The 25,367-nt window shown below is 44.8% G+C and overlaps 1 protein-coding gene across 1 annotated transcript in view; it reads right to left on the bottom strand.

The window, feature by feature from the left end:
* The window catches only part of PRSS12 (serine protease 12), an 86,723-nt gene that overhangs the window by 3,306 nt on the left and 58,050 nt on the right, over positions 1-25,367 (bottom strand). Inside the window, 6 exon segments of the mRNA XM_043969554.1 lie at positions 1,164-1,444; positions 11,548-11,670; positions 13,241-13,319; positions 17,684-17,693; positions 17,724-17,852; positions 17,854-17,920. Coding sequence (XP_043825489.1) covers positions 1,164-1,444; positions 11,548-11,670; positions 13,241-13,319; positions 17,684-17,693; positions 17,724-17,852; positions 17,854-17,920 — 689 coding nt within the window.

Below are 25,367 nucleotides of genomic sequence, written 5' to 3'. Positions count from 1 at the left end.
ACTTTTTTGGCTTTTTTGGCTCATAAAACTAGCAGTCCCATGTGTGGCCCTTTCTGCTTCTACAGGGACACTGTGGAATGGTGGAGAGAATATTGCCCTGGAGCCCAGAAGGCCTGACTTGTAATCTTGGCTCTTGACCCACCCCAGCTGTATAACTGAACAAGTCGTGCAGCACCCTGGGCCTCCGGGCCTCCGTCTCATGTAAAATGGGAAACACAGTGGCCACAGTACCCCCTGAACAGGGCACTTGTGGGGCATGTTTGGAGCCTTACAGCGTCCTGTGAAGGTTAGCCATGGTTTCAATGACCCCCTTGCCAGGATGAACTCAGATCAGGGACCCACCCAAGTCAAGCTCCACCTGGCAGGGATTAAGGAGTCTAGAAATGTAGGGAACTTCAGCGACACCCTGCCAAGAGGAAGGCTTGACAGTCATCAGGCAGTGTTTGTCGTCAGTCCCAGGTGCTACATGTGACTAGGAGCCCTCTCCTGCTCACTTCTCCAGTGACCTTGGGCAAGTCCCCCTTCCTCCCAGGGCCTCAGTTTCCTTGTCTGGGGCTTGATGCAGAAAGCCTCAGGTGCCATCCAGCACTACCTCTGTGATCTCATTCATGCTTTTCTCTGTGCATGTTGATGTTTGGGCAGGAACCTCAGCTTCCCATTGAGCTGAGCTTTGGTCGCATGTCACTAGGCTGGCTCTCCCTGGCCTCAGCCCAGGACAGCTTACGGAAGAACAGTTAAGTTGTATACTGTGAGCAAGTGAGAACCCTGCCATGTATCCTGATGTCCCTGGAAACATGAGGTCATGAACAGAGGGACTGACACCTCCCAGGCTGCATGCCAGGGAATTCATCTACCATGTCATGGAATATGCCCAGAGATCAACCAGGCCCCATGACAACAAGGCACTGATACCTGTGCTGACCACCTAGCAAGGCTCCTGGAAACAAGAGTAAGAACCCAAGAGAGGAGCGGAAGCCACCCCATGCAGCTGCCTGCTTGTTCTAGAGGAGAGGCCATACAGAAATTATCTGGGCCAGACTAGGCATAAACAGGAAACAAGCTGGATAAGCCTTTTATATCACCTGGGAACCTCGGCCACAAGGTCCCATCTGGGAAGTGGCCAGGAACTCTCCAGTATGCTCCTGAGCCCCTCTCACACTCACCCGTATCTCCCCATCCGGTGATGTAGCAGTTAGGCGCTGTCTTCTGGGGCCTCTCTCGTCGGGCAGGCAGGCAGGCAGGCAGAACGTGACTGTTGAATGTGGCACACTGCTCCTCTGGTCCCTGCAGCCTCACCAAGGCTATATCATAGTCACTGCTGTCGGGCCTGTACTGCCGATGAATCACAATCTGCTGGACCCCAAGCTCTTCTTCAAACTCCTCTGGTACCAGGGTATGATAATCCCCAACTCTAACAATGTAGTTGCGGGTATTATTACCGTACCTGAAAGGAAGGGGAAGGAGCACACCTTGTTTCAAAGGCTGAGAAGTGGCAACTGTGGGAAGAAATATTAACCAAGTAATCATCATGGGCTAACTATATGTGGAATTCTGGGCCTGACCCCCCCTGGAAGCTTCCATTGTAGTGGGGAACAACATGCATACTAACAGGAACATTCCAAATCCAAATGCATAGAGGCCAGGTCACAATGGGAGGCCACACACATTCAGATTCACACTGTCGAAATCACAATTTTGTAAAACATGGTCACAGCCCAATGGGAATATGCAGTGAGAATTCAAATACCAAATCACTTCTGCAGGTCACACTGATCAGGACCTTGTAGAGTATGGGAAGGTTCTTTGGGCTCTCATCCCTTTTCCAGTAATTTTCTTCTGTAGTGCTTCCCATTCCGCCCAGATTTAGGCACGAGCCGGGGGCTATCAGCAGAGTTCATCCATCCTGGACTAGTGGGTTGAGTTCTAGACTTAGAGCCAGGAAGATGTGGGTTCAAATCCAACATTAGACACTTACTAGCTGTTATCCTAGGTGAGCCAATTTATTTCTCTGGTCCTCTGTTTCCTTCTTTGTAAAACAGGGGAGTGGGATTTGGTGGTTTATAAGGCCCCTTTGTTGTTCAGTTCTCTCTGACTCTTTGTGGCCCCATTTGGGGTTTTCTTGGCAAAGATACTGGACTAGTTGGCCATTTCCTTCTCCAGCTTACTTTACAGACGAGGAAACTAAGGCAAAGAGGGTGAAGTGACTTGCCCAGGATCTCACAGCTCCTGAGTTTCTGAGCCAGATTTGAATAGATGAAGCTTTGTGACTCCAGGTCTGGCATTCTATCCACTGTGCCACCTAGCTGCCCCTATAATCCCTGACATGCCACTAAATATGAGAAAAAAAGCCCAGCCAAGCCTTATTCTAGCCACCAAAGCACCAACTATTTCCCAGGAACCACAGCAAAGGAATCAGTTACAATGAGGTGAAAAGTAGCAGGAGCATTGTGATGTTGTGTAGAGCTGGCCTCAGCCCAGGAAGATCCTGACCCAGGATAGCTATGGAACCCCAGGCCAATCCTTCTCTAAGTTCAGCCACCAGTCTGCATTGGCAGAGGGACTTCTATCCACAAAGTTCCCCACACTGATGAAATCACAGGCTCAGCGCAACAGACACTAGATGAAGTGAGATGAGAAAGCTATGGATTAAGTAAAGGCACTATAAAATTAAGCGCTGAATTTAGGTTAAAAATAAGAAGAAAAAACCTTTCCAGGATGTGAGTTTAAGCTTAATAAGTAAGCAATTAAGCCTTATAGCATCAAGGGAGAATTTGGACCATAGTCGACCACATGGGGAAAACATAAAATGTAAAAACCCCTTGTAAGTAAGCAGTGGGATGTGGGGTCGTGCCATGAGCATCTTAAGACGGCAGAGCAGTTGTTTTCCGCCAACCTCTTCTATGACAAAAACAAAGAACCCAGAGCTAACATTAATATACCGCTTTAAGGTTTGCGAAGCAGTTTGTAAATCTTTTCTCATTTTATGCTCACAACAACCCTGCAAGATAGGTGCTATTATTATCCCCATTTTACAAATGAGGAAATTGAGGTCAACAGAGGTGAAGTGATTTGCCAGGGTCACAGCTAATAAGTGTCTGAGGGCAGATTTGAACTCCTCCAGGTCCGGCACTATCCCCTGCACCTGGGCTGCTACAGCGATAGGTTCTAGTGATACTAGTCTCCTGAAGCTTCTCCTATCTGACTGCTTCTTCCAAGTTGCCTTTGCTGGTTCTTCATCCATGCCATATTTTCTTACTCTGGCCATATCCCAAGGCTCTCTCTGGGGCCCTCTTCCCTTTTTACTCTACTGCCTCACGGATCTCACTTACTGGGCTCTTAGTTTACTTCTCATCTCTATGCAGGTGATGCTTCTGTCCAGTTCTGGCCTCTTACCCGAGCTACTCTTGTGCATGTCCAACTGCCTCTTGGACATCACAAGCTGGACGTCCTGTAGGCGTCTCGATTTCCTCACATCCAAAGTAGAGCTCATCATGTTTCTCCCCAAACCCTACTCCCTTCCAAAACTCCCCCATTACTACCACAGGCACCGCCATGTTCCCAGTCACCCAGGCTTGCTCTCCCCACATATCCTGCCCAGTGCCAAATCATGTTGTTTCTACCTCCATGACACATTTTGTCTCTGTTCCCATCTCTCCATTCCTACAGCCACAACTCTAGTTCAGGCCCTTATCACCTCTTGCCTGGACTACTGGATGAGTCTTCTGACTGATCTCTGTGCCTCAAGTCTCTCCCCACTGGAATCCATGCTCCACTGGGCTGCCAAGATGTTTTTCCTAAAGTCACCCTCCAGGGTAGCTAGGTGGTGCAGTGGATAGATCACCGGCCCTGGAGTCAGGAGGACCTGAGTTCAAATCCGGCCGCAGACACTTAACACTTACTGGCTGTATGACCCTGGGCAAGTCACTTAACCCCAATTGCCTCATGAAAAAAAATAAAGTTTGCTAAGCATTTTACAAAAATCATGTCATTTGATCCTCACAGTAACCCTGGGAGGCAGGTGCTATTCTTATCCCCATTTTATTTTAACAGATGAAGACACTGAGGCAAGCAGGGTGAAGTGACTTGCCCAAGGTCACATAGCTAGTAAGTATCTGACAGTGAATTTGAACACTGTTCTTCCTAACTCTAGGCCCAGAGCTCTAGCCACTGAGCCACCCTTGTGTGACTGCCTTTCCCTTCTTTCCCTTGCTCAGTCTAGGTGTGGATCTGTGAGCTTTCACCAGACCCCTCACCAACCTGAAGGGAAGTAACAGTATCCCTTAAACATAAAGATCTTGTCTCATCCTCTACCCCCATGAAGTTCCCTTTCCATCCTCCTCTCTTGTTCTGTGTCTCAGTTTGATGCAGCAAACTCGCCAAACCCATCCCTCCATTTGCTGAGATATAAATGGAACACGTATCATGCATGGAATTCGAAGGGCATGATACCGGATTAGATGAGGCTGCCAGCCAAATATTTGTCGCCTGGTGTCAGCAATCCCAGGGGATGCGATTACATGCTAAAAGGACCACATTCTGGCCGAGATGTCTCGTCTGTTAGTCAGTGTTTAAAGTCTTCATTAGTGTGTCTGGGAGTTATGGAGGACACTTGCAAAGGATTCCTTCCTGCTATGCAATTTATGAAAGACTCTGGTTGTCCTACTGCTATTTTAATAATCTTTGTTTATCAAAGTCAAAAATGTCCCTAAAACAAATATGGTGAGAGTGGGCTGCTCTTTCACTCTGGCGTGTCCTTTGTCCAAAGAAGTGAATGAAAGAATGAATGAAAAAAGCATTTACTGAAGGCTAAGCCCTGGGCTCAGCTTGGAGATACCAAAAGTTGCCTGACATTTCCAAAGAGATTTGGCAAGGAAATGCCTGATCCAGCAACCTTGTGAAAGGCAGTGTCCCTGTTACTTACTCCTTGGGACTGGGACTAAAATAGATGCAAGTTATTAGCATTTCCATGCAGGGAACTGAACTAAATTGTCTCCACTTGCTTGTTTTCTCCTGCATTCTCCTGCTGACAGCACCAGGCCCATGGCACCTGCTGGGCTTCAGAGTTGTTCTGGGACTCCTGGGGGGCCCTTCTGTCCACGGGGAGGGAGGCATTTCTAAACTCTGCCACATATGCAGTGCCATTGACTTAAATGATGAGGATTCAGAGCCTGCCTCACATCCCATCCTGTGTGGAATCAGGATAAACATTTGTTAGCGGCTGAATGAGCAAATAAATAAGCGGAAGGCTTGGAGGCTGCAAATCTGTAGCTATGGCAGCCTGCAGGTCTCCCCATCTGGCAGATGGGTGACCAGAAGGAGGGAACACAATGAGATGCCTCCATCACCACGGCAATCCTTCATGATGACAGAAGTCTAGAGAAAGGGAGGAGACGTGAGAGCTAAGAGCCTAGGAGAGGGGAGGGTGTTCCCAGCTGGAGAAACAGCAGGCTGACCTGGGTCCCAATCCCACCTCCAAGTCCTTGGTCAAGTTGATTTACCTCCCTTGGCCTCAGTTTCTCTTTTAATATGCATGTGTGTATTCTATAACATATATATATATATACAGCATATATAAGATATTAATATCTCTACATATCTCTACCTCTATGAATATCTATGTGTATATAATTTATAATTTATTCTGAATTTAAGAAATATCAAATAATATATTTTATATTTTACTTATTTATTCTGAACTTAGGGAACACCCCCACACACCCCCACGCCAAAAATGAGCATTTCCTATGGACTGCAGAATAGGAGGGGTTTGCATGCAAAAATGCATGGTGTAGAACATGCCTGTCTTTTTAAGTGATTCCATAGTCGATTCAGCAGGTCATCTCCAAAGCCATTCTGCTTATCTGGAGTAAAGACTCGAAGACCTCAGTTTCCTCTTCTAAAAATGAGGGGATAGGACTAGGCCTCTGAAAGGCCTTCCAGCATTAGATCTCTAATCTTAGGAATCAACATATCTGCCATGCTTCTTCCTCAAGGTTGTTGGTTTTCTAAATAAGGATTTTTTTTCAATTTTATTTTATTTTCAGTTCCAAATTCTTTCCATCCCTTTGCCCTCTCTCCGACTCATTGCGTAAATAAGGAATTTTGAAAGAATCAGTTAACTCCTCCATTGATTTTCTCTCAGATTGGTGCTCATCCATCCCTGCAGGGAAGACAGACCTTTGATGGTGACTGGCATCTTATTACCCCCTTTTTAAAAAGAATATAATGTAGGGCAGCTAGGTGGTGCAGTGGATAGAGCACTGGCCCTGGATTCAGGAGTACCTGAGTTCAAATCCAGCCTCAGACACTTGACACTTACTAGCTGTGTGACCCTGGGCAAGTCACTTAACCCTCATTGCCCTGCAAAAAAAAAAAAAAAGAATATAATGTGAAAAGGAGATTTGTGGTTCATACAGAATCCTCTTTTTGTGTTCCTGTTATTTATGGAAATGTTTCCTTTTTTGACTGTTCAGAATAAAAAATCAATTTTAAAATGGTATAAGCAACAAAATCCCCCCAAACAATAAGGGAGCAGAGAAGCCAATGGGGCATTTGTTTGTTACAGTTCTTATATACAGTTTAAAACATTTTAAGTCATTTAAAATGTATACTTTGATGTGCAATCTCACTTTGAAATGCTCATCGGAATATTGGCCTGGGGCGTGTGAAGTGGAGCTAGCCTTTATGTTCAGAATAAAATGGAATAAATCCTATTGTCATGCATAGCAGCACTTGTGCCTGTAATGAGCATGGCTGGCACATTCTATATTTAAGCATGAGTGAATCATCTAGGAGAAATGAAACAAATCAACACTTTATGCCAAAGGGGAACTTTATGAAGACTTTACAAAGGGAGAAAAGATCTTCTAGCAACCAAGAACTATGAATTAAGCTTCGTCACATGTTTTCTCTAAGCTTGAGCCCACTTCCTCTTGTGGGAAAGTGTGTCCCCACTGTAGGGGGATATTTTATACCATTTGTTCTTAGTATAGCACCTTAGTAAATATCTGTTTCTAAAAGATAATTAAATTTGATTGGTTAATTGACATCAACTGATAATCAATGGGGAGCACACCATTAGGGAGGGGAACTCAACCAAAACACCCCCAATTCCTCCAGGTTCCCCCTAGAACTGAGGGGAGAAGTTGTCAGTAGCCTCTAGGACCCTGGACTATCAATGGGAGCAGGAGTTGAGAGAGGGAGCCCCCCACTTATATTGCTCAAGAACACAGGCTTCCTGAATGCTTACTCTTCATATGCAGCCTGTCTTATGACTATTACAAGTCTCCTGTTCCTAATAGGTGCTGACTTACCTCCTGGGAAATGACAAAACAGGAAGTCACATGAAACCTGAGACAGGCTTCAAACCCAGTGGGATGTATCTCAGGAATGACCTTCCTTTCCTCAGAGTTTATTAAAAGAGTCTTGTATCATATTTAAGGACTCGCTGTTTATTGACTATCATTCTCTGCTTCTCTTCTTTCCAATCAGTATTTTAATCATCATATCCAGAGTACGAGAGAGACATTCTGAGATGCATGTGGTTAGCATTAGGAAGGCGCATGTATGCCTGATATATTAACAGGAACGATGTGTTTCAGACACTCCAGTAGAGCTGTCCTCCTGTGGTGGCATGAAGGTGACACTTAATGACCAGAAGCTTTGCCAGCATGGCAGCGAGGCTTGGCCAGCTCCACCCAGCTGAAAAGGCTGCCCATCTGTGCACACCCAGCCATGGTGCTTAATCTCATCAATGCCAGAGACAAGTAGGTTTGCCTCAGAGACTGGTGAAGCCACTTAGGAGTGTGCGTACACCAGGGTCTACCTTGCTACATGTGCGGGGCAGAGAGCTAGACTTGGAGCCACATCCCCTTTTCTGAGCCTCAGGTTGGACTTAGAGGGGCTTCTTGGTCCCTTCCAATTCTGAGCTTAGTGGTCTGTTTGGGTGGAGAGATTACCCAGTTCAATGAAATTGCAAATATTTTATTGGTATCAGAGGAGTTTATCAGCAATGAGTAATTGGTTAAGTACTAATTGATGATTAAGCTTATAATTTTAAAATTGTCAAATGATTCTAGCCTATCAAAATCATTTGGAGCTCTTTCATCTATTATATTAGGAATCTCTCCCAGGCTTGTGCCACCTGCAGATTTCACAAGCATGTCATATATATATATATATATATATATATATATATATATATATATATTGGTGGGGCAATGAGGGTTAAGTGACTTCACCAGGGTCACACAGTGTGTCATGCATGTCTTCATCTAATAAAAATCTTAAACAATACAACATCAAGGAAAGATTCCTGAGTCTGGTCATGGGACTGTTTCTGAATCCACTTGACTGTGCTGTCATCTCGCCACCCTCCCACAAGCATAACAAGAGAAATTTGTTCAGATGCTTTGCTGAAGCCTAAGTAAACTATAGCCACAGAATTCTTCTGCACCTGCTAGTCTAATACCTCTGACAAGAAACAAAAATGAAGCTAGTCTGGATGAAGTCATCATGCTGGTACCTGTGCTGTTTCCCTCCCTGAATGCTTCTAAATTATCCCCTTCAGTAATCTGACACAGTTAATTGTAAATAATCAGTACTTTCAATATTGATTATTAATATCTTAATATTCTAATATTTTGCCGGAAATAAAAGTGGAGTTCACTAATCTCTAATTTGTATGCTCCAGATGCTTCACTTTTGGGGAAATTGGGAACTCTCTCTTTCCCAAGTCCCCTGGCATCTCTCACTCTCCACAATCTCAAGATCCCTGACAGTGATTGCTCAGAAATCACATCCATCAGTTCCTTCAGTCACCTGGGATGTCGTTTGTCTGGCCTCTGAAATGAACTCACTAAAGGCAGCTGGGTTTCAATTCCTTATTCAACACATTGCTTTCTGATCTTCCCAGTCTAAAAGTCTTTGTCATTGGCAGAGAAAACTGAAGGAGCTCCTGCCAAAGTTGAATTCTTTTGCATGTTCTTGGTCATTTGTTATCATGTCATCCACCCCAAGCTGTGTTCCTAGTATCTTAGTTCCTCCTCCAGCATAGCTTTAAAAAAAAATAAAATTTTTAAGTACCTAGCTTTCCTGAGCTTCTCCATCTCTGACACTATTCTCCCAAGAATAGCATATCCGTCCTCAATTTCATACCCTGGGTTTCATTGTCTATAAATGTCTCATTTTGTTCTTGAGTTACCCATCCCTCTCAGACTTTAATCCTCCTGTCAAATTTTCAGCCATAGGATCCTCTGTTCTTCCCATGAGCCCTTTGAAATCTGCCTTCCACAATCGTAGGGCGGATCCCAGACTTGACTGGCTCTCCTCTCTTTCTCTGTCCCAAGGGAATGGTGTGGGGGTTGAGGGTCATCTCCCTCTGGGCTGCCCATTCTTTTGACTTCCAGCATCAGGTCCCTTTTGTATCATCAGGTTCAAATAGCAAGCTCCCCTTGTTGTTTCCTCCATCTTTTGAAGAATTATATGATTAAGGCAAATTAAAAATTGATTTGTTGCTGGCTTTGGGCAGAACGAGCTCTTGCAGCTGTCGAGAGAACTGTGGCCTCCATAACTCCGATATCATCCCTCTGTTAGTGCCAGGTTAATGATCTGTCTCCAGAATCCGTTGTTTATTGGCTCCTCCTCTCCAAGTGGTCTCTAGCAAACTCCCAGAGCAAAATCAGGCTCTGTCTCCCTCCGCCCAAATGTATTCTGTCATGTTTTTCTCCTCAGATTCCTGGAATTCCTCGTAGAAATCTGTCTTGTGACAGATCTAGTCTCTCCACCCACCCCCTTATAAATATGTTCCCTTTCAAATATGATATTTGTTCTGAGGACATTCTAGTCATGAGACCCATTTCAACGAGTCTCAATGATAGAACTATACATTTGAATCTGCCTCCTCAAATCAATTAAAGAAGCACTTATAGGGCTAGGTGGCACAGTGGATAAAGCAACGGTCCTGGATTCAGGAGGACCTGAATTCAAAGCCAGCCTCAGACACTTGACACTTGCTAGCTGTGGGTCCCTGGGCAAGTCACTTAACCCTCATTGCCCCACCAAAAAACAAAAGAACAAAACAAAAAAAAAGAAGAAGAAGCACTCATTAAGTGTCTACTATATGCCAGGTGCTCTTTAGAGAGCTGGGCATACAAAGAGAGACAAAAACGCCCTCTCCCTGAGCTCACAGTCTAGTGGGGGAAACAATGTGCAAACCCAAACAGTCACGTAAAAGCTAGAGATGAAGAGGATGGATTGGAAGTCATTTCAAAGGGAAGGCATTAGAATCAAGGGGGACTGGGATGAACTTGCAAAAGGTGGGATTGAGCTAAAATTGGAAGGAAACAGGGGAGGCGGGAGGCCAAGTGAGGAGCAAGGTGCAAGAAGGCTGCCAAGGGAGGAAGGGCCCAGGAGGGCATGAAGCGGAGAATCTCAGGTTTGGTCCTGGCCATGATGGGGAGCCACTGGAGTTTACTAGGTGGGCACAGGTCATGGTCAGGCCCAGGCTTTGGGGAGATTCCTTGACTTAGGATCACCCATTAACTTTGTTAGCCCGTTGGTTTATTTTCATTTAGATATCTGAGTGGCCTCGATGGTGGTATCTCTTCTGGGATGCTGTCTCCTGTGAGTCTCTGCATCTCTCTTTGGGGATTCCTTCTCCATTAGTGGCCTGCTCCTCTCTGTGGCATCAGGCTGAGCCATCCGTGAGGGCTGTTTTCTCCCTCCTCCCTTTTCTGTTTAAATGGATCCAATTTATAAGGGATGTGGCTGACCCTCATTATAGGCCCTCCATCCCTGTTTGAAGAGGAGACTTCTCTTCTTGCTCCTTCGTGCTCATTCCCTACATGGTCACCCCTTCCCATTCAGTCCTACTTCCCAGCAGACCCCAGCCCTGGCCGGGTGTATCATTAGCATCGACAGCCTCCTCTGCCCTCTCCTCACCTTCCCTCAAAGCTGACCTCTGTCTGTCACCACAGCTCCATGACAGTGGATCCAGAGGCCTCTAACTAGATTCTGACTCACTGTCTGGCACCTGGAGAGTGGAAATGACTGGAGAAACAAGGAGTCTAGGATGTGGAAAGACATCAGCATAGCCAAGGGGAGCCTGGAGGCAGGCAGGCAAAGGTTCAGACCCTGCCTGCCGGATGTATGTGACCATGGGCAGGTCACTGAACCGCTGTGAGCCTCAGTTTCCTCATCTGTAAAATGGAGGGAGATGTTTTGAAAGTGCTCTGTAAACAGTAAGACACTGTAAGTTGCTATCCAGTGTTACTATGTTTAAAACATTTTATTGATACCTTTTGATAACCTTAGATGCTCCTTTGTCAGAAAGCAGAGTAAGCAAAACCGACTAATCCAGTAACAGCCCCGTTATCCGCCCCCCATACTACGCCAAGAGGAGGAATCCAAAACTGATGACTACAATTACTCAGAGTTTGGCTTCTTTGGGGTGTTATTTCCACTTAGGTTTTGTAGTCATTGTATATAGAACGCTCTGCTCATTCCACTCTGTATTATTGTTGTTGTTAGGTAACAGGGGACGCTTACCTCTTGAAACAATGCGCTGCGGTGAGCACCCAGCAGCTGCTGATGAGGGTGGCCCCACAAAGAAGTCTGCGGTCTCCGTGGGATAGCTTCAGCCGCAGGGCCACCTGCCAGGGCCAGCCGCCCCTAGGGAGCAGAGACGCCAAACGCGTCCGTGTTGGTGTCATTCACCGAATAATACGGAAAGGGGGGAGGACACAGGAGCGAAAGGGAGAGTCCTCTCGGGACCAGGGCCAGGAGTCAAGTGACTGGGATGTCTTGGAGGTGTCGCTTGGAGCATGGGCTGGAACATTACTTAATCCTGAGACTGTCAGGCATCAGCAAGCCCTGAGACCTGTTTACAGGCTCCCGTCCTCCCTGCTTCCTCCGGCCCTCGTGAAAACCCATTTAATCCCCTCTCCAGTTTCATAATATTCTACAAAGTTGCTGCTTCGCTCCTTTGTGCCCCTCGCCTGCAAAAGCAATGTGACTGAAGACCGGCATCGCTCACTGCAAGGAGGCTGACCGTCCGAGTCTCCCATTGGAAGGGCTTCCATTTCCGGGGGAATTCCCACTTTACAAAGCCTTTCCCTCGTGGCCACCCTACGAGGTCTGGGGCAAAAAGACTGGCATTCTCATTTCACAGGGAGCGAACCTGTCCATAATCACAGGGCAAGGGAATGACAGTGTTCATTATTTGAGCCTCTGCAGTGACAAATCTTGGACGTCCTCTGCTAAGTCACGTTGGTTCTGTCATACAAATTTTGGAAAAATCTTCATTTCATAAATCGAGGGATACCTGCACAGGGCGGGGCAATGCTACAGTAGAGAAACCCCCGAGCTGCAGTCAGGAAAGCTGGGCACAAACGCCAAGCACTCACTCCTTAACCTGACCTTGGAGGAAAGGCTCCTCCCTCTCTGGGGCTCAGTTTGCTTGTCTATAAAAGAGGGATAATGATGCTCACACTAACTACTTCATAGGATTGTTGTGAGGGAAACATTCTGTAAACTTCCAGGAATACAGAAATGCAGGTTGTTATTCTCTATGTCACAGTACTTTAATATGAAATCCATGATTTCATTGGGGTGGATATTCCCTTCACTGATTCAGATCACAACCCCTCTCTCTAACCTAGGTGGAAGGCATGGTACAGGAAAAAAAACACTGACTCTGGAGCTAGAGGATCTGGGTTCAAATTTCGCCTCAGACGCTTGCTCCCTGTGTAAACTTGGGCAAGTCATGCACCTCTCTGGGTCTCAGTTTCCACACCTGCAAAATGAGGGCTGGATCAGATGGACTTCAGGGTCCCTTCCAGTTCCTTCATAGATGGTTGGCAAGAATGCCTGGGGTCAAACCATTGTAGACATTGGTTTTGTCAAACTTAGTGGGATTGATCTTGGATGACACATACAATCCATTTCCCAGCCACACCCCAAATCTTCCCACTAGGGAAAGAAGCTAGCACTGAGGAAGGCAAGCCCTGGAGAGGCCAGGGTCCTGGTGTTCCCTGATGGGAGGAAGCCTGGAGCCACTTCATTCAGTCACCATAAGGGCCATCACGGTGCTTTACTTTATGTTTAACTTAGAAAACACAAGGGCTAAGGTAGAAATAGAATCTAACTGATTCTATGATGAGGGCAATGTGTAATTCTATGGGAGTGTTCTTTTTTTTTAATTGGCACCTAGAGACAATTCCTCTGTTGAGTATCATTTTACCTTAAAGAGTTTTTCCCACCAATGATCCTCTTCTGCCTTCGGTGTAGTAACCTCAGCCCACAAACAGATGAAAGGGAATCTAGAGTAGAAATAGACCATTCATTAAACTCTCATATTACTCCTGGAGGGCCCCACAAGCCAAGGACATGCATGTTGCCACCCATTTAAAACCACAAACTGGACTTGTGTCTTTCCTTTAAAAAAGTGACTTTTCTGCTCATTTAAGGTGCCTGGGACTACAAAGACAAGACCAAAAGGAGTTTATAATCTGCTTGTTGGCGGGGGAGGAGGGGGGGAGTGTACAAATAAAGGGCTTAGCCTTGACAAAAATGTCCATCTCCTCTTTAAAGACTGAGTTTGGTGGTGAGGTAGAACATTTCAATACGGAGCTAAGTGAGCCCATTACAAGGCAAGGCAACAAGTATTTCCAGGTGCTAAGTGGGGGGAAGGAAGGGTGGAAGTTACAAATCAAAGCAAAAAGATAGTACTGCAAGGGATTAAAAAAAAAAAAAGGAAAAGGACCTATATGTACACATATATTTATCATTCTTTTTGTGGTGGCAATGAATTGGAAATGGAGGAGATGCCCAACAATTGGGGAATGGCTGAACAAGTTGTGGTATATGAACATAATGGAATACTATTGTGGTATAAAAAAAATGACAAACAGAATGGCTTCAGAAAAACCTGAGAAGACTTAAATGGGGGCAGCTAGGTGGTGCAGTGGATAAAGCACCGGCCCTGAATTCAGGAGGACCTGAGTTCAAATCTGGCTTCAGATACTTGATGCACTTACTAGCTGTGTGACCCTGGGCAAGTCACTTAACCCTCATAGCCCCCCCTCAGAGAGAGAGAGAGAGAGAGAGAGAAGACTTATATGAACTGATGCAGAGTGAAGTTGTTGTTTTTGTTCATCCCTTTTCAAAGAGGACCAATGACATCACAGGGGGATGTCTTCATTTGTGAGTGGATTAGATTTAAGTGAGGCAGAGTTGTACAAAGTCTTCCACCTCACTTTCTCTTTCAGAGTCATCCAAGTCCAGTGGATTAAGAAAAAAGACAAGATGACCGACAATGGCCCAGGATGCCGAGGCTGACGTGGGCATCTTTGATGCCTGACCAAGCTCTAAGTGCTCTTCAATGCCTGCTTCAGCCGCCTTCATGGCCCATTGTGCCAGAGAAAGTCTCCATGTGCTTGGGATAGATATACCCTAACGCCATGATGGGCTTGAGGCCTGCTGGCTTCCCTCACCCTGGTTTAGCTCATCTGCGGAAATGGTTTTATTGGGAAGCAGAGTGAAGTGAGCAGAACCAGGAGAACAGTGTGCACAGTAACGGCAGCGCTGTACAGTGATGGACTCTGAATGGCCTATCTCTTCTTGGGAATACAATGATCCAAGACAATCCCAAGGACTTAGGACAGAAGGTGCCTTGCACCTCTGGAGAGTATCTGATGGAGTCTGAATGCAGCCCGAAGCATCCTTCTCTATTTTCTTGATTTTCTGGGGGGTCTTTTGGTCCATGCTCTTTTTTGCAACATGGTTAACATGGAATTTTTTGCATGACTGCACATGTAGAACCCATATCCAATAGCTTGCCTTCTCAAAGAAGGAGGAAGGGAAGAATGAAGAGAATTTGGAACTCAAAATTTTTAAAAATGTAAAGTGTGAGAAATTGTTCTTACATGAAATTGGGAAAAATAAAATACACAAATTAAAAAGAAAGACAGGGGGCAGCTAGGTGGCGCAGTGGATTAGAGCACTGGCCCTGGAGTCAGGAGGACCTGAGTTTGGGTCCGGCCCTCAGACACTTAACACTTACTAGCTGTGTGACCCTGGGCAAGTCACTTAACCCCAATTGCCCTCACTAAAAAAAAAAAAAAGAAAGACAGCCCCTGCCCTCAAGGAGCTTATATTCTAATAGGGGAGCAACACAGAAAAATGGAGCTGTCAAGCAGAGGCTGGGGAGAAATGCCCACCAAAGTCTGGAGTCAGAAGCAGGAGTGGAAGAGGAATAAAGGATTGTCAGTCTGGCCCCTCCCCAAAACAGAGGCCTGGCAGAAACTCAAAGTTTCCAGTCAATAAGGTGTGAGATTATTGCTGAGAGAAAGATGTGGAGGGAGAGCAGGGCTGGAAGGAGGAGAAGGACAAAGATCACACAGCATGAGAAAGTACAAAAGGATGAATGGTGATCTATGCCAGTGGAGGGAGTGGCCACATCACAGGACCCCAGATCTAGAGCTGGCCATGTTATAGATGGGCCAACTGAGGCCCAGGTGCTTGAGTTACTTCTTCAAGGTCACATAGGCAGTAAGCATCAGGTCTTCTGAATCCAGAAATAGAGGGGAAATTTTTATGGTATTACTTCCATATTTTGAACTCTGATTGCCAAACAGAAAAAGAGAATGCTAAGTGATATATTAACTGTCAGTTATGGCGATTTGGGCATCCCTCCTAGGAAGATCAAAATGCAAACCTATTTTTCCATATGATGAAATTTATGCAGAACAAGCTAAATCCAAGTATAGAAAGGGCATCTAGGGGTCTGTTGGATAGAGGAACAGAATTAATAGGAGGTGCTCAGAACATATTCTTTTCTCTACGTTGTCATTCCCCTAGCCTCCCCACAGACACCAAGCACTGCATCAAACAAGCCTGCAGGATGTGTCAGGCACAGAAAGTTACACCAGGCAGTCCTGAGGAAGGGAGAGAGCACCTGAGCCCCTCTCTAAAGGAAGAAAAGATTTCTGGAGGTGGGGATGAGGAGGGAGGGCATGCCAGCACTAGGCACAGCCTGTGTGGACACACACAGTTGACAGATGGTAGCCAAGGTCCCACAACAGTTAGGAGTGCAGGTGTGGTTGAGAGAGAGACCACTAAAGAAGTAACATGAACAAGGCACAAAAGGGGTGGGCTAGAGCCAGCCTTTGGAGGACTCCAGATGTCGTTGGGCTGAGAACTTGATTTTATCACAGGGCGATGGAGAGACATTAAAGGACATGTCAAGTCAGTCACAATAATTCATTCTTAGAAGTCATTCTTCACTTTGTTAAAGAATTGGTGCCATAAAAGATGAAAAATGTGAAGAACACTAAGAAATGCTGAAAGAGTGCATGAAGTAATGGAAAATGAGGTCAGCAGAATAAGAGCAGAATGCAAAATAAACAGAACCAGATACTAAGAGAGTGACTAGAATGTCTGTAGCCTTTGAACCCAGAGGTCTCACAGCTAGGAATATGACCGAGGGACCCGATGATAAAAAGAGAAGCCCCAATGCACCAAAACATTGGAGTGGCCATTTTTGTGACATCAAAGAACCCAAAACAAAGTAGATGCCATCAGCTGAGGAACAGAGAGACAAAATGTAGCCAACAATGTCATGGATTATTATTGTGCTCCAGAAATGATGGTGATGAATACGAAGAAGATTCATGTGAACTAATGCAAAGGGCAGCTAGGTGTCCGCCACAGTGCATAGAGCCCTGGGCCTACAGTCAAAAGAACCTGAGTTCAAATCCAGCCTCAGAACACTTTTTAGCCATGTGAGCCTGGGCGAGTCACATAACCCTCTTAGCCTCCGTTTCCTCATCTGCAAAATGAGCTGAGAAGGAAATGGCAAAGCGCTCCAGGATCTCTGCCAAGACAACCCTAAGTAGGGTCACAAAGAATGGACACAACTGAACTGATTGAACACCAAGTCATCAAAAACAGAGTCAGGAAGACAGTATGCATAATGTAAAATGTAGAGGGCAACAATAACAAGAAAATTCAAACCCACGCAACCAGCCGGCCTCCTTCTTCCAACAATAATAATAGTAGTAATCATACCAACAATTAGCATTTATATAGCACTTTAAGATTTAAGCACTCATAGATTTTTCTAATTTTATCCTCATCAGCAACTCTGGGAAAGGAGTGCTGCTATTTCAATAGATGAAGCAACTGGGCAGTCAGAGGTTGTGTCTTTCCAGGACCACACAGCCAGTAAGTATCTAAGGCAGGATTTGAACTCAGGTCTTCCTGACTCCAGGCCCAGTTCAGTCTCTACTGCAGCACCAGTTATATGTGTCACTGAGGCTGTCCTTTACAACAGTGGTAGTAGAAAATGACAAGTTGACATTATTTATGTTACACTGCATTTTTATTTATTTCGTTAAATATTTCCCAGTGATGTTTTCATCTGGTTTGACTGCACTGGTCTCTGCTTTACACCACTCAAAAGATTAATGTTTTGCCACAGATGGCCACCATTTATCTTTCCGCTGCCCTTTACTTACGGACTTGTGTGCTCGTCAGACCCCCTCTGACACATATCAGCTGCACGAGTGCTCCCCTGCAGTTCAAGGAGACCAAAAGTGGTAAAGAGGCTGCCTGCACTGGGGGAAGGAATTTCCTCTCCCAGGAGGTCCCTGTAGCCATGACATCACCATCTGCTCCCTAAAACCTCTCCTAGACTTCAGGAAGGCAGTGCTTACCCTTGTTACTGTTCCCTGAGCTTTTTTGCCAAAATAGTCACAGATCACTCCAGCGTCCTCACTGTGACGGCAGTTGTGCCTCCCGATGTCTTGTTTGATGCAGTCGCGAGGTTCCTCTCGCTCCCCATTACACTTCACGGTTGTCTGCATGGATCGGTCCTTTGCCTTCCCCGAAATAAGCCATGGTTCTTGCTCTGGCAGGACCCCTGGAAATAGACCAGCAGCAGCATGGCGGGCTTTTCTTGGTTCTCAAAATGTATGCAACCCTACCTAAGAAATCAATCACATATCTATACCAGGCCTAATTGTGGGTTATTTATCAGTTCATAATTCCTTTCATTCTGTAATTTATCACTAATCCATCCTCTTCTGAATTAACCCTTCTCCATGATTTCACCAATGCAGATGACTGGATAAAATGATTTATTTTCTTGAAGATTCCTGGTTCAGGATCAAAGATCTGTCTCTCATTCATAGTGGCAATGGGGCCTCAGACAAATCACCCAACTCTCTTGGTCTATGAGATACGAATGAGTCAATGATCTGCATTCAGGCAGAACCTTTCCACATTAGAAGTTCCATACAAAAATGCGATCACAAGGTCCAGGTTAAACCCAAACAAAATTCTACTGAAAAAACTCATCATTAGGAAAATAAGAGTGGGAATAATAAGAATCCATGTATCTAATCATCTTGAACACAGCTAGTTGATCAGTGACAACCACTTTTGTTTGAAGTCAGAGTAGCGCAGCCCTGATCAACCCATTTTCTTGTATTTGCCTCAAAGAAAATTAATTTAAATAGATGCAACTATTGATGTTTAAATGGCAAAATATTGAGTGAAACAGTGGTGGAGAAAGGGAAGTCCACTGGGAGCATCTAAAAGTGATGCCCTCTAACCTTCCCTTTACTTGTCAGTGTTAGTTTATTGAGCACCTACTATGTGCTAAGCACTGGGGATACCCATATGAAAAGAAAAAAATAAATAAATATAGTCCCTGTCCTCAAGGGGCCTATAGTCTCAATGAGGAAGGCAAAAGAAGAAAGCTGAAAAGAGGAAGCAGGGGAGGTACCTGTTCAAGGACCCTATGGAAAAGTCCCAAGAAGTCTGAAAGACTTCAGAGAAAGTGGGAAATGAAGAGACAGCCCCTTGTCCCCCCAGATGGGGTTTGGCAGTTCCTGGCTCAGCCCTCCAGTCTGCTGGGCAGAGGGGGCTGATGAGGTGTGGGACCGAAGCTGAGCAGATCTCGCAGGATGACGAAATTTCCTAATGATGAAGTTCCTGGGTCGTTATGTCATGGTGGCATCCCTGAGTTTTCTCGCAAGACGTGCCGATGGACCACAAGCTTCGGCAGGGGCAGCAGGGCGGGTACAGTGGAGGAGATGCTCCCTCTGGAGTCTGCTGCTGTCTAGTGCTAGTTGTGCGAGTGAACCTCCCTGCCCTCAGTTTCCTCCTCTGTCAAATGAAGGGGTTGGACTAAGTGGCCTCTGCAGTTCCTTCCTGCTCCAGGCCTACTATTTCTGGGTCCTTCAAAGGTATCAATTACAGGTCTGAGGACAGATGGTTACCCCAGGATCAACGCACTCTGGGCAAGGATAGACTCGTTCTCAGAGGGAATGGAGATGTGGACCTAAGGCAACTCAAAGGAGTGTAAGACCCATCTACAAAAAGTGAGGGAGGGTTGTGGTTTACATTAGGGTAGGAGTCCCCCCTGAAGAATAATATCCTCGTGTAGCCATGGGAATAGGGTCACAAACCAACTACTGCATCTAAAAGTCATGTTGTCTTTGCAGAAGATAGGAAGGGTTACTGAGAGAAACCAGAGAGAGTCAATTTTAAAAATCATGGAAAGACCTGAAAACTTCTGCTAAGTTGCAGAATATAAAATGAAACCCACATAAATCACCAGCCTTTCTGCATATTACCAACAAAAACTGGCAGGAACAGCTAGAAGAAGAAGAAACCTCATTTAAATAACCCCAGAAGGTATAAAATACTTTAAGGTCAACATACTAAGATACACACAGGAACTGGATGAATACAAAGTCTTTACAGAACACTTTACTCTTCACGATGCACACTTATAGAACTAGAGAGGCCTGAATAAGTGGAGAAATGTTCACTGCTTATGGGTAAACTGAACTAATAAAAATGGCAATACTATATTACCTAATTTAACTGTCTTGTTCAGTGCCATACTATTCCAACTACCAAAAACTTATAGAGCTATTTTAAGAAAAGCAGAATTCATCTGAAGAAATAAAAGGAAAATAATGAAAAAAAGTGGGAGCCTCAGTTATAAAGTGGGAAGGAGAGGTGCAAGCATCACCAGTGAAAGCAGAAACTTGTAGAGAAGGTTGTAAGACACAGACATATCTCAGGTCTTGACACCTTCCTTCTCTCCTCCCTTACTCCCAATCAAGTTTCTCAGTGAGGAGTCCTCCCTCAGCTGTCCTATATTACTGCTTTCCAATGGTGTGCTGGAGGTAGCTTGTCCAGGCTCTGGGGAACCACTTGTTAAATATTCAGTGTGAGCATCTACATCCTGAAAAAATCTGCAGGTGCTACAAATCAGGGCTAGATTTATTGTTCTGTTGATTGTCTAGACTTAAGAAAGTCTTGGGAAAACAGTAGTGAAGATTAACCTTAAAAAGGCATTGTTAAACGTTTACCAGCACATCACTGCTGGTTCCCTCCCTCCTAGAGAAGGGAGAAGTTAGGTTCCCTGCCATCTGCTGATCAGGTGCCAGGCATTCCAAGTGGATCACGCAGATGAATGGTTCCCTTATCCTTGGTTGTCCTTATCACTGCATATAAATTTATTCCTTTGATATAAAAGAAAAACTGGTGGCCACCCAGTTTTCAGGGAAGGTCATTAATGATAGCAGCCAGGGTGAGAATGAGAGAGGGGGAGGTTTGGCTGTTAAAAATACAGAGACTTCTTGTTCCCCTCCAGCAGAAACTGGAAGGAGGAAGGCAGTCCAGAGCCCATCAGAGAAAGTTATAAATCATCATTACCCCCTAGATGTAGGAAGAGAACTATTCGTGTTGTTGTTGTGGTTGTCATTGCACCTGAGACCACCGGCATTATTAGTAATAGCTAGCATTTGTATAACAATTTAAGGTTTGCAAATGCTTTACAAATAGATTTCATTTATGTCGTGTATAAATTGTTAGATATTCATTTTATTTATTACCTCATTTTTGTTATTTATTGGGGCAGCTACATGGCCTGGTAGATAGAGAACCAGGCTCTGGAGTCAGGAAGATCTGAGTTCAAATCTGGCCGCAGACCCTTACTAGCTGTGTGACCCATGAAAATCACTTAATTTCTCGTCTGTAAGTAGGGATGATAATGGCACCACCCTCTCAGAGTGGTTGTGAGAAGTCAAATGAGATGTTTGTGAAGTGCTTAGCCCAGGGCTGGCACACCATGTAGCACTATATAGACATTTTATCAAGATGACTGCTACAACCTAGGAGGTGGGTGCTATTGTGACCACCCCGTTTCATGGATGGGAAGACCGAAGCAGGAGAAGTGGTATTTGCTCAGTCACACCAGCGAGGCAGGTCTTCCTGACTTGGGGGCCCAGCATCCAGCCCTGTACCGCCTTGATGCCAATTATACACAAGTACCCTTCTTAATTGTGTGGGTGTATCACAGTTGGAACGCAGTCCTAGCTTCCTTCATGTGTGGGCTCCTATCCTCTAGATTCCACACCCTTTGCTATGTGGGTGGAAGCCCATTTATACACATGGAGAGCTCTATCTCTACAGTACACTGGATGTCAAACTGAGCTCTCATAGTGGCCTTGTTGATCGGTCCTTTCAGGTGTGTATGACTCTTCAGTGACCCCATTTGAGGTTTTCTTAGCAAAGTTTCTGGAGTGGTTTGCCATTTCTAGAGAAGTCCAGCTCATTTGACAGATGAGGAAATTGAGGCAAACAGGGTGAAGTGACTTAGGAATCTTCCTGATTCCAAGCCCAGCGCTCTACTCACTGCACCACCTAGCTGCGCCTAGGACCATAGGTTTAGAGCTACAAAGTACATTTGGGGTTATCTAGTCCAAAGCTTCTTAAACTATGGGTTCCTATAACTGAATCTGGAGGTCATGAAAAATGTGACAATAGTAAAAGATATATACCTAAGTATGCCTATCTTATATACCTACAGATCCAGGGTTGCATAAAAATTTCTTGGGTGGAAAGAGGTCGAGAGCCCCGCTGTACCCAACCTCCACATTTTTACAGATGGAGGCTACAAATTGAGGTGAAATGATTTGAAAACAAATCCTCCAACCCAAATTCAAAGACCTCTCCACTTTGCCATAAATAATTGGAGCATAAAGTACAATGATTTTGTTCTAAAATGATGAAAGATGCTTCCTTTTCCATTGGCTCAGTCCTGACCCTCTCCTCCAGTGCCTCACCAACATGTTCAGGTGGTCCTGGGGTCCCAAAGCCAAGAGCAGTGGAGCAGAAGCCCTGGCAGCCCCTACTGACTTGCCAGGGACAAATTCTGTGGCTTGGATGCCGAGTCTCTGCCCCAGGTCTGTCACTTGCTGCCGTATGACCCTGGGCAAGTCACCTGACCCCTCTGGGCCTCTGTTTCCTCATCTGTAAAATAAGGGACTTGGAAGGGAAGGCCACTGCGACCCCTTCCAGCCCTAAATCCATGATTCAATAGGTTTTCAGGAAACCCCAGAGGAAAAGAATCTCAGCACTGGACATTGCTCCGGAGATCAGTTCGGAACTCCACCCAAAGGGCTATGGGGCTAGGCATACCCTTTGACCCAGCAATACCACTGCGAGGTCTGTAGCCCAAAGAGATCATAGAAAGGGGAAAGGGCCCACACGTACAAAAATATTTACAGCCCCTCTTTTTGTGGTGGCAAAGAATTGGAAATTAAGGGGATGCCCATCCATTGGGGAATGGCTGAACAAGTTGTGGTATATGAATGTGACGGAATACTATTGTGCTGTAAGAAACGAGGAGCAGGAGGAGTTCAGAGAAACCTGTAAGGACTTACATGAACTGATGCTGAGTGAGATGAACAGAACCAGAACATTGTATACAGTATCAACAACATTGTGTGATGATCAACTGATAGACTTAACTCTTCTCAGCAATACAATGATCCAAGATAATTCCAAAGGACTCATGATGGAAAATGTTCTCCGCATCCAGAAAAAAGAACTGTGGAATCTGGATGCAAATTGAACCATACTATTTCTAATTTGTTTTGTTTTTGTTTTCTTTTTTGAGGATTTCCCTTGTATTCGGATTATTCTTTCACGACATGACCAATGCAGAAATATATTTAATGTAATTATACATATATAACCAATATCAGATTGGCTTGCTGTCTTGGGGAGGGGGCAGTGAGGGAGAAAAATTTGGAATTAAAAATTTTATAGAAGGGGCAGCTAGGTGGCACAGTTGATAAAGCACTGGTCCTGGATTCAGAAGGACCTGAGTTCCAAGCCAGCCTCAGGCACTTGACACTTACTAGCTGTGTGACCTTGGGCAAGTCACTTAATCCCCATTGCCCCAACAACAAAACAACAACAACAACAACAACAACAACAACAAAAATTTTATAGAAACAAATGTTGAGAATTATTTCTGCATGTAACTAGAAAATAATACAATGTCTTAATGATAAAAAGGCAAAAATGAAAAAAACTGATGTATTCATTATAACTGTTTAGAAAATACAAATCTGAAAAAAACCTCACTCCCTTGAATTTGAGACTGTATATAGAAATCAAAGCTCAGTAGGTAGACATTCATCAAATCTTATTTGAAAAGAAAAAAAAATTTTTAAAAGGATAAAATAAAAAAAAAGAATAAAATGTCTAGAATAAAGCTCATCACATCCCCTCTTCCCTCTGCCCCTGCCACAACACATTTTTCTAGTGATCCATCCATAATTTTCCATTTAAGTAGCCTAAGAAAATATCTTTTTTATAAGGTACAATTTGACATCCACCCATGGGGAGAACATACGCAGGTCAGGTCATGAAACAAAAAAGATTCCAAGTAATACATCTGGAAGCAGAAATCAGAAGGCAAAGTTATAGATAAAAGCCCTTTGATTTGGGGGAATCATCAAACATTTAGATGGCAGGAAAACCTAAAGCCTCCTTCAACCTGACAGCAACATTATCGTTCATCAGGCCTTGAGGTCAGATATGAATTTCCACGTGCTGTGTTTTGGTGATGCCTTTTTCTGGATTAAGCAAATATATTAGTGTAACTGTCAAAAGGATTAGGAAAGTGCCTGTTTTCTCTTTGCCTTCTCCTTTGGTAATATTAACTTAAAATTTTTGCATTGATATTCATTAAGAGTATTAGTCCAGGGCAGCTAGGTGGGCACAGTGGATAAAGCACTGGCCTTGGATTCAGGAAGACCTGAGTTCAAATCTGGCCTCAGACACTTGATGCACTTACTAGCTGTGTGACCCTGGGCAAGTCACTTAACCCTCATTGTCCAGCAAAAAAAAAAAGAGTATTAGTCTATAATTTTCTTTCTCTGTTCTGACCCTCCCTGATTTAGGTTTCAAGAGTATATTTGTATTATATAAGGAATTTGGTAGGGTCTCCTCTTTTCCTATTTTTGTAAACCATTTATCTACTATTGGGATTAAACATTCATTGAATGTTTGATTATAAACCTACTTGGTTCTGGGGTTTTTCCTTGTTGGTAACTAACTTTTGTTTTGCCCAAGTAGGGCAAATCAGAAGGTGTGCGAAGCACACAGATAAGCTAAAAGCATGTCCAGAGGAGGGTGACCAGGATGGTGAGAGAAGTGGATACCCTAACCCTTATGAGGACCAGTAGATGGAACTAGGGAGCTTTGGACTGGACATGCCAGCTGTCTTCAAGTATTTGAAGGGTAATTATGTGGAAAAGGGATTAGCTTTGTTTTACTTGGCCTTAGAGGCCAGAATTAGGAGCAACAGATGGAAGTTGTAGAGGCAGATTTCAGCTTGACAGAAAGTTTTTTCTTACAACAATCAGAGCTGCCCACAAGTGTAATGAGCTGCCTTGGGAAGTAGTGAGTTCTTCATCACAAGAGATCATTTAGCAAAGGCATGATGACTACTTGTCAGAGATGTTGGAGAGGGGAATCTTGTCCAGTTGAACCAGATGGCTCCCTTCTTACTCAGAGACTGAGTGGAAAGATTTAGGTTCTGATTTCAGAATCCTTACACTTTCAGCCACTTGGGCAGTCCTGGGGCAAAGCTGACCTGGCTAACAGTGAGTAGTACCTCAAAAATGCCTCACCCCTCCAAAAGGCAGCCCCTGCCTTGACCCCTGCCTCAACTGTCAGCAACATCAGAGACCGGACATCTTCCCTATCAGTCAGTCAGACATGAGTCAACAAGCATTTATTATACACTTACCATGTGTCAGGCAAGTGAGCTTTGCGTTGAGAATACAAAGAAGGGCAAACAGCGCTTGCTGCAGGTGTGAGCGCCCCCCCTCCTGCTGTCTCTTCCCACCTATTTCTTGGGGTTGGAGATCAAGTTACCTGTGACACACCTACAGCCCCACGGTTCTACGACCCCCATTGCTTCTGAGTCATAGACTCCCTGGGCCAAAGGTCTCTTCTCCACCACTTCCTGCTCCCTCGTCCCCATCCCT

Source organism: Dromiciops gliroides, chromosome 6 (assembly GCF_019393635.1).
Source record: "Dromiciops gliroides isolate mDroGli1 chromosome 6, mDroGli1.pri, whole genome shotgun sequence".
NCBI lineage: Eukaryota > Metazoa > Chordata > Mammalia > Microbiotheria > Microbiotheriidae > Dromiciops > Dromiciops gliroides.
The sequence above is the reverse complement of the archived record's forward strand: the minus strand, read 5'-3'. Positions and strand labels throughout refer to the sequence as shown.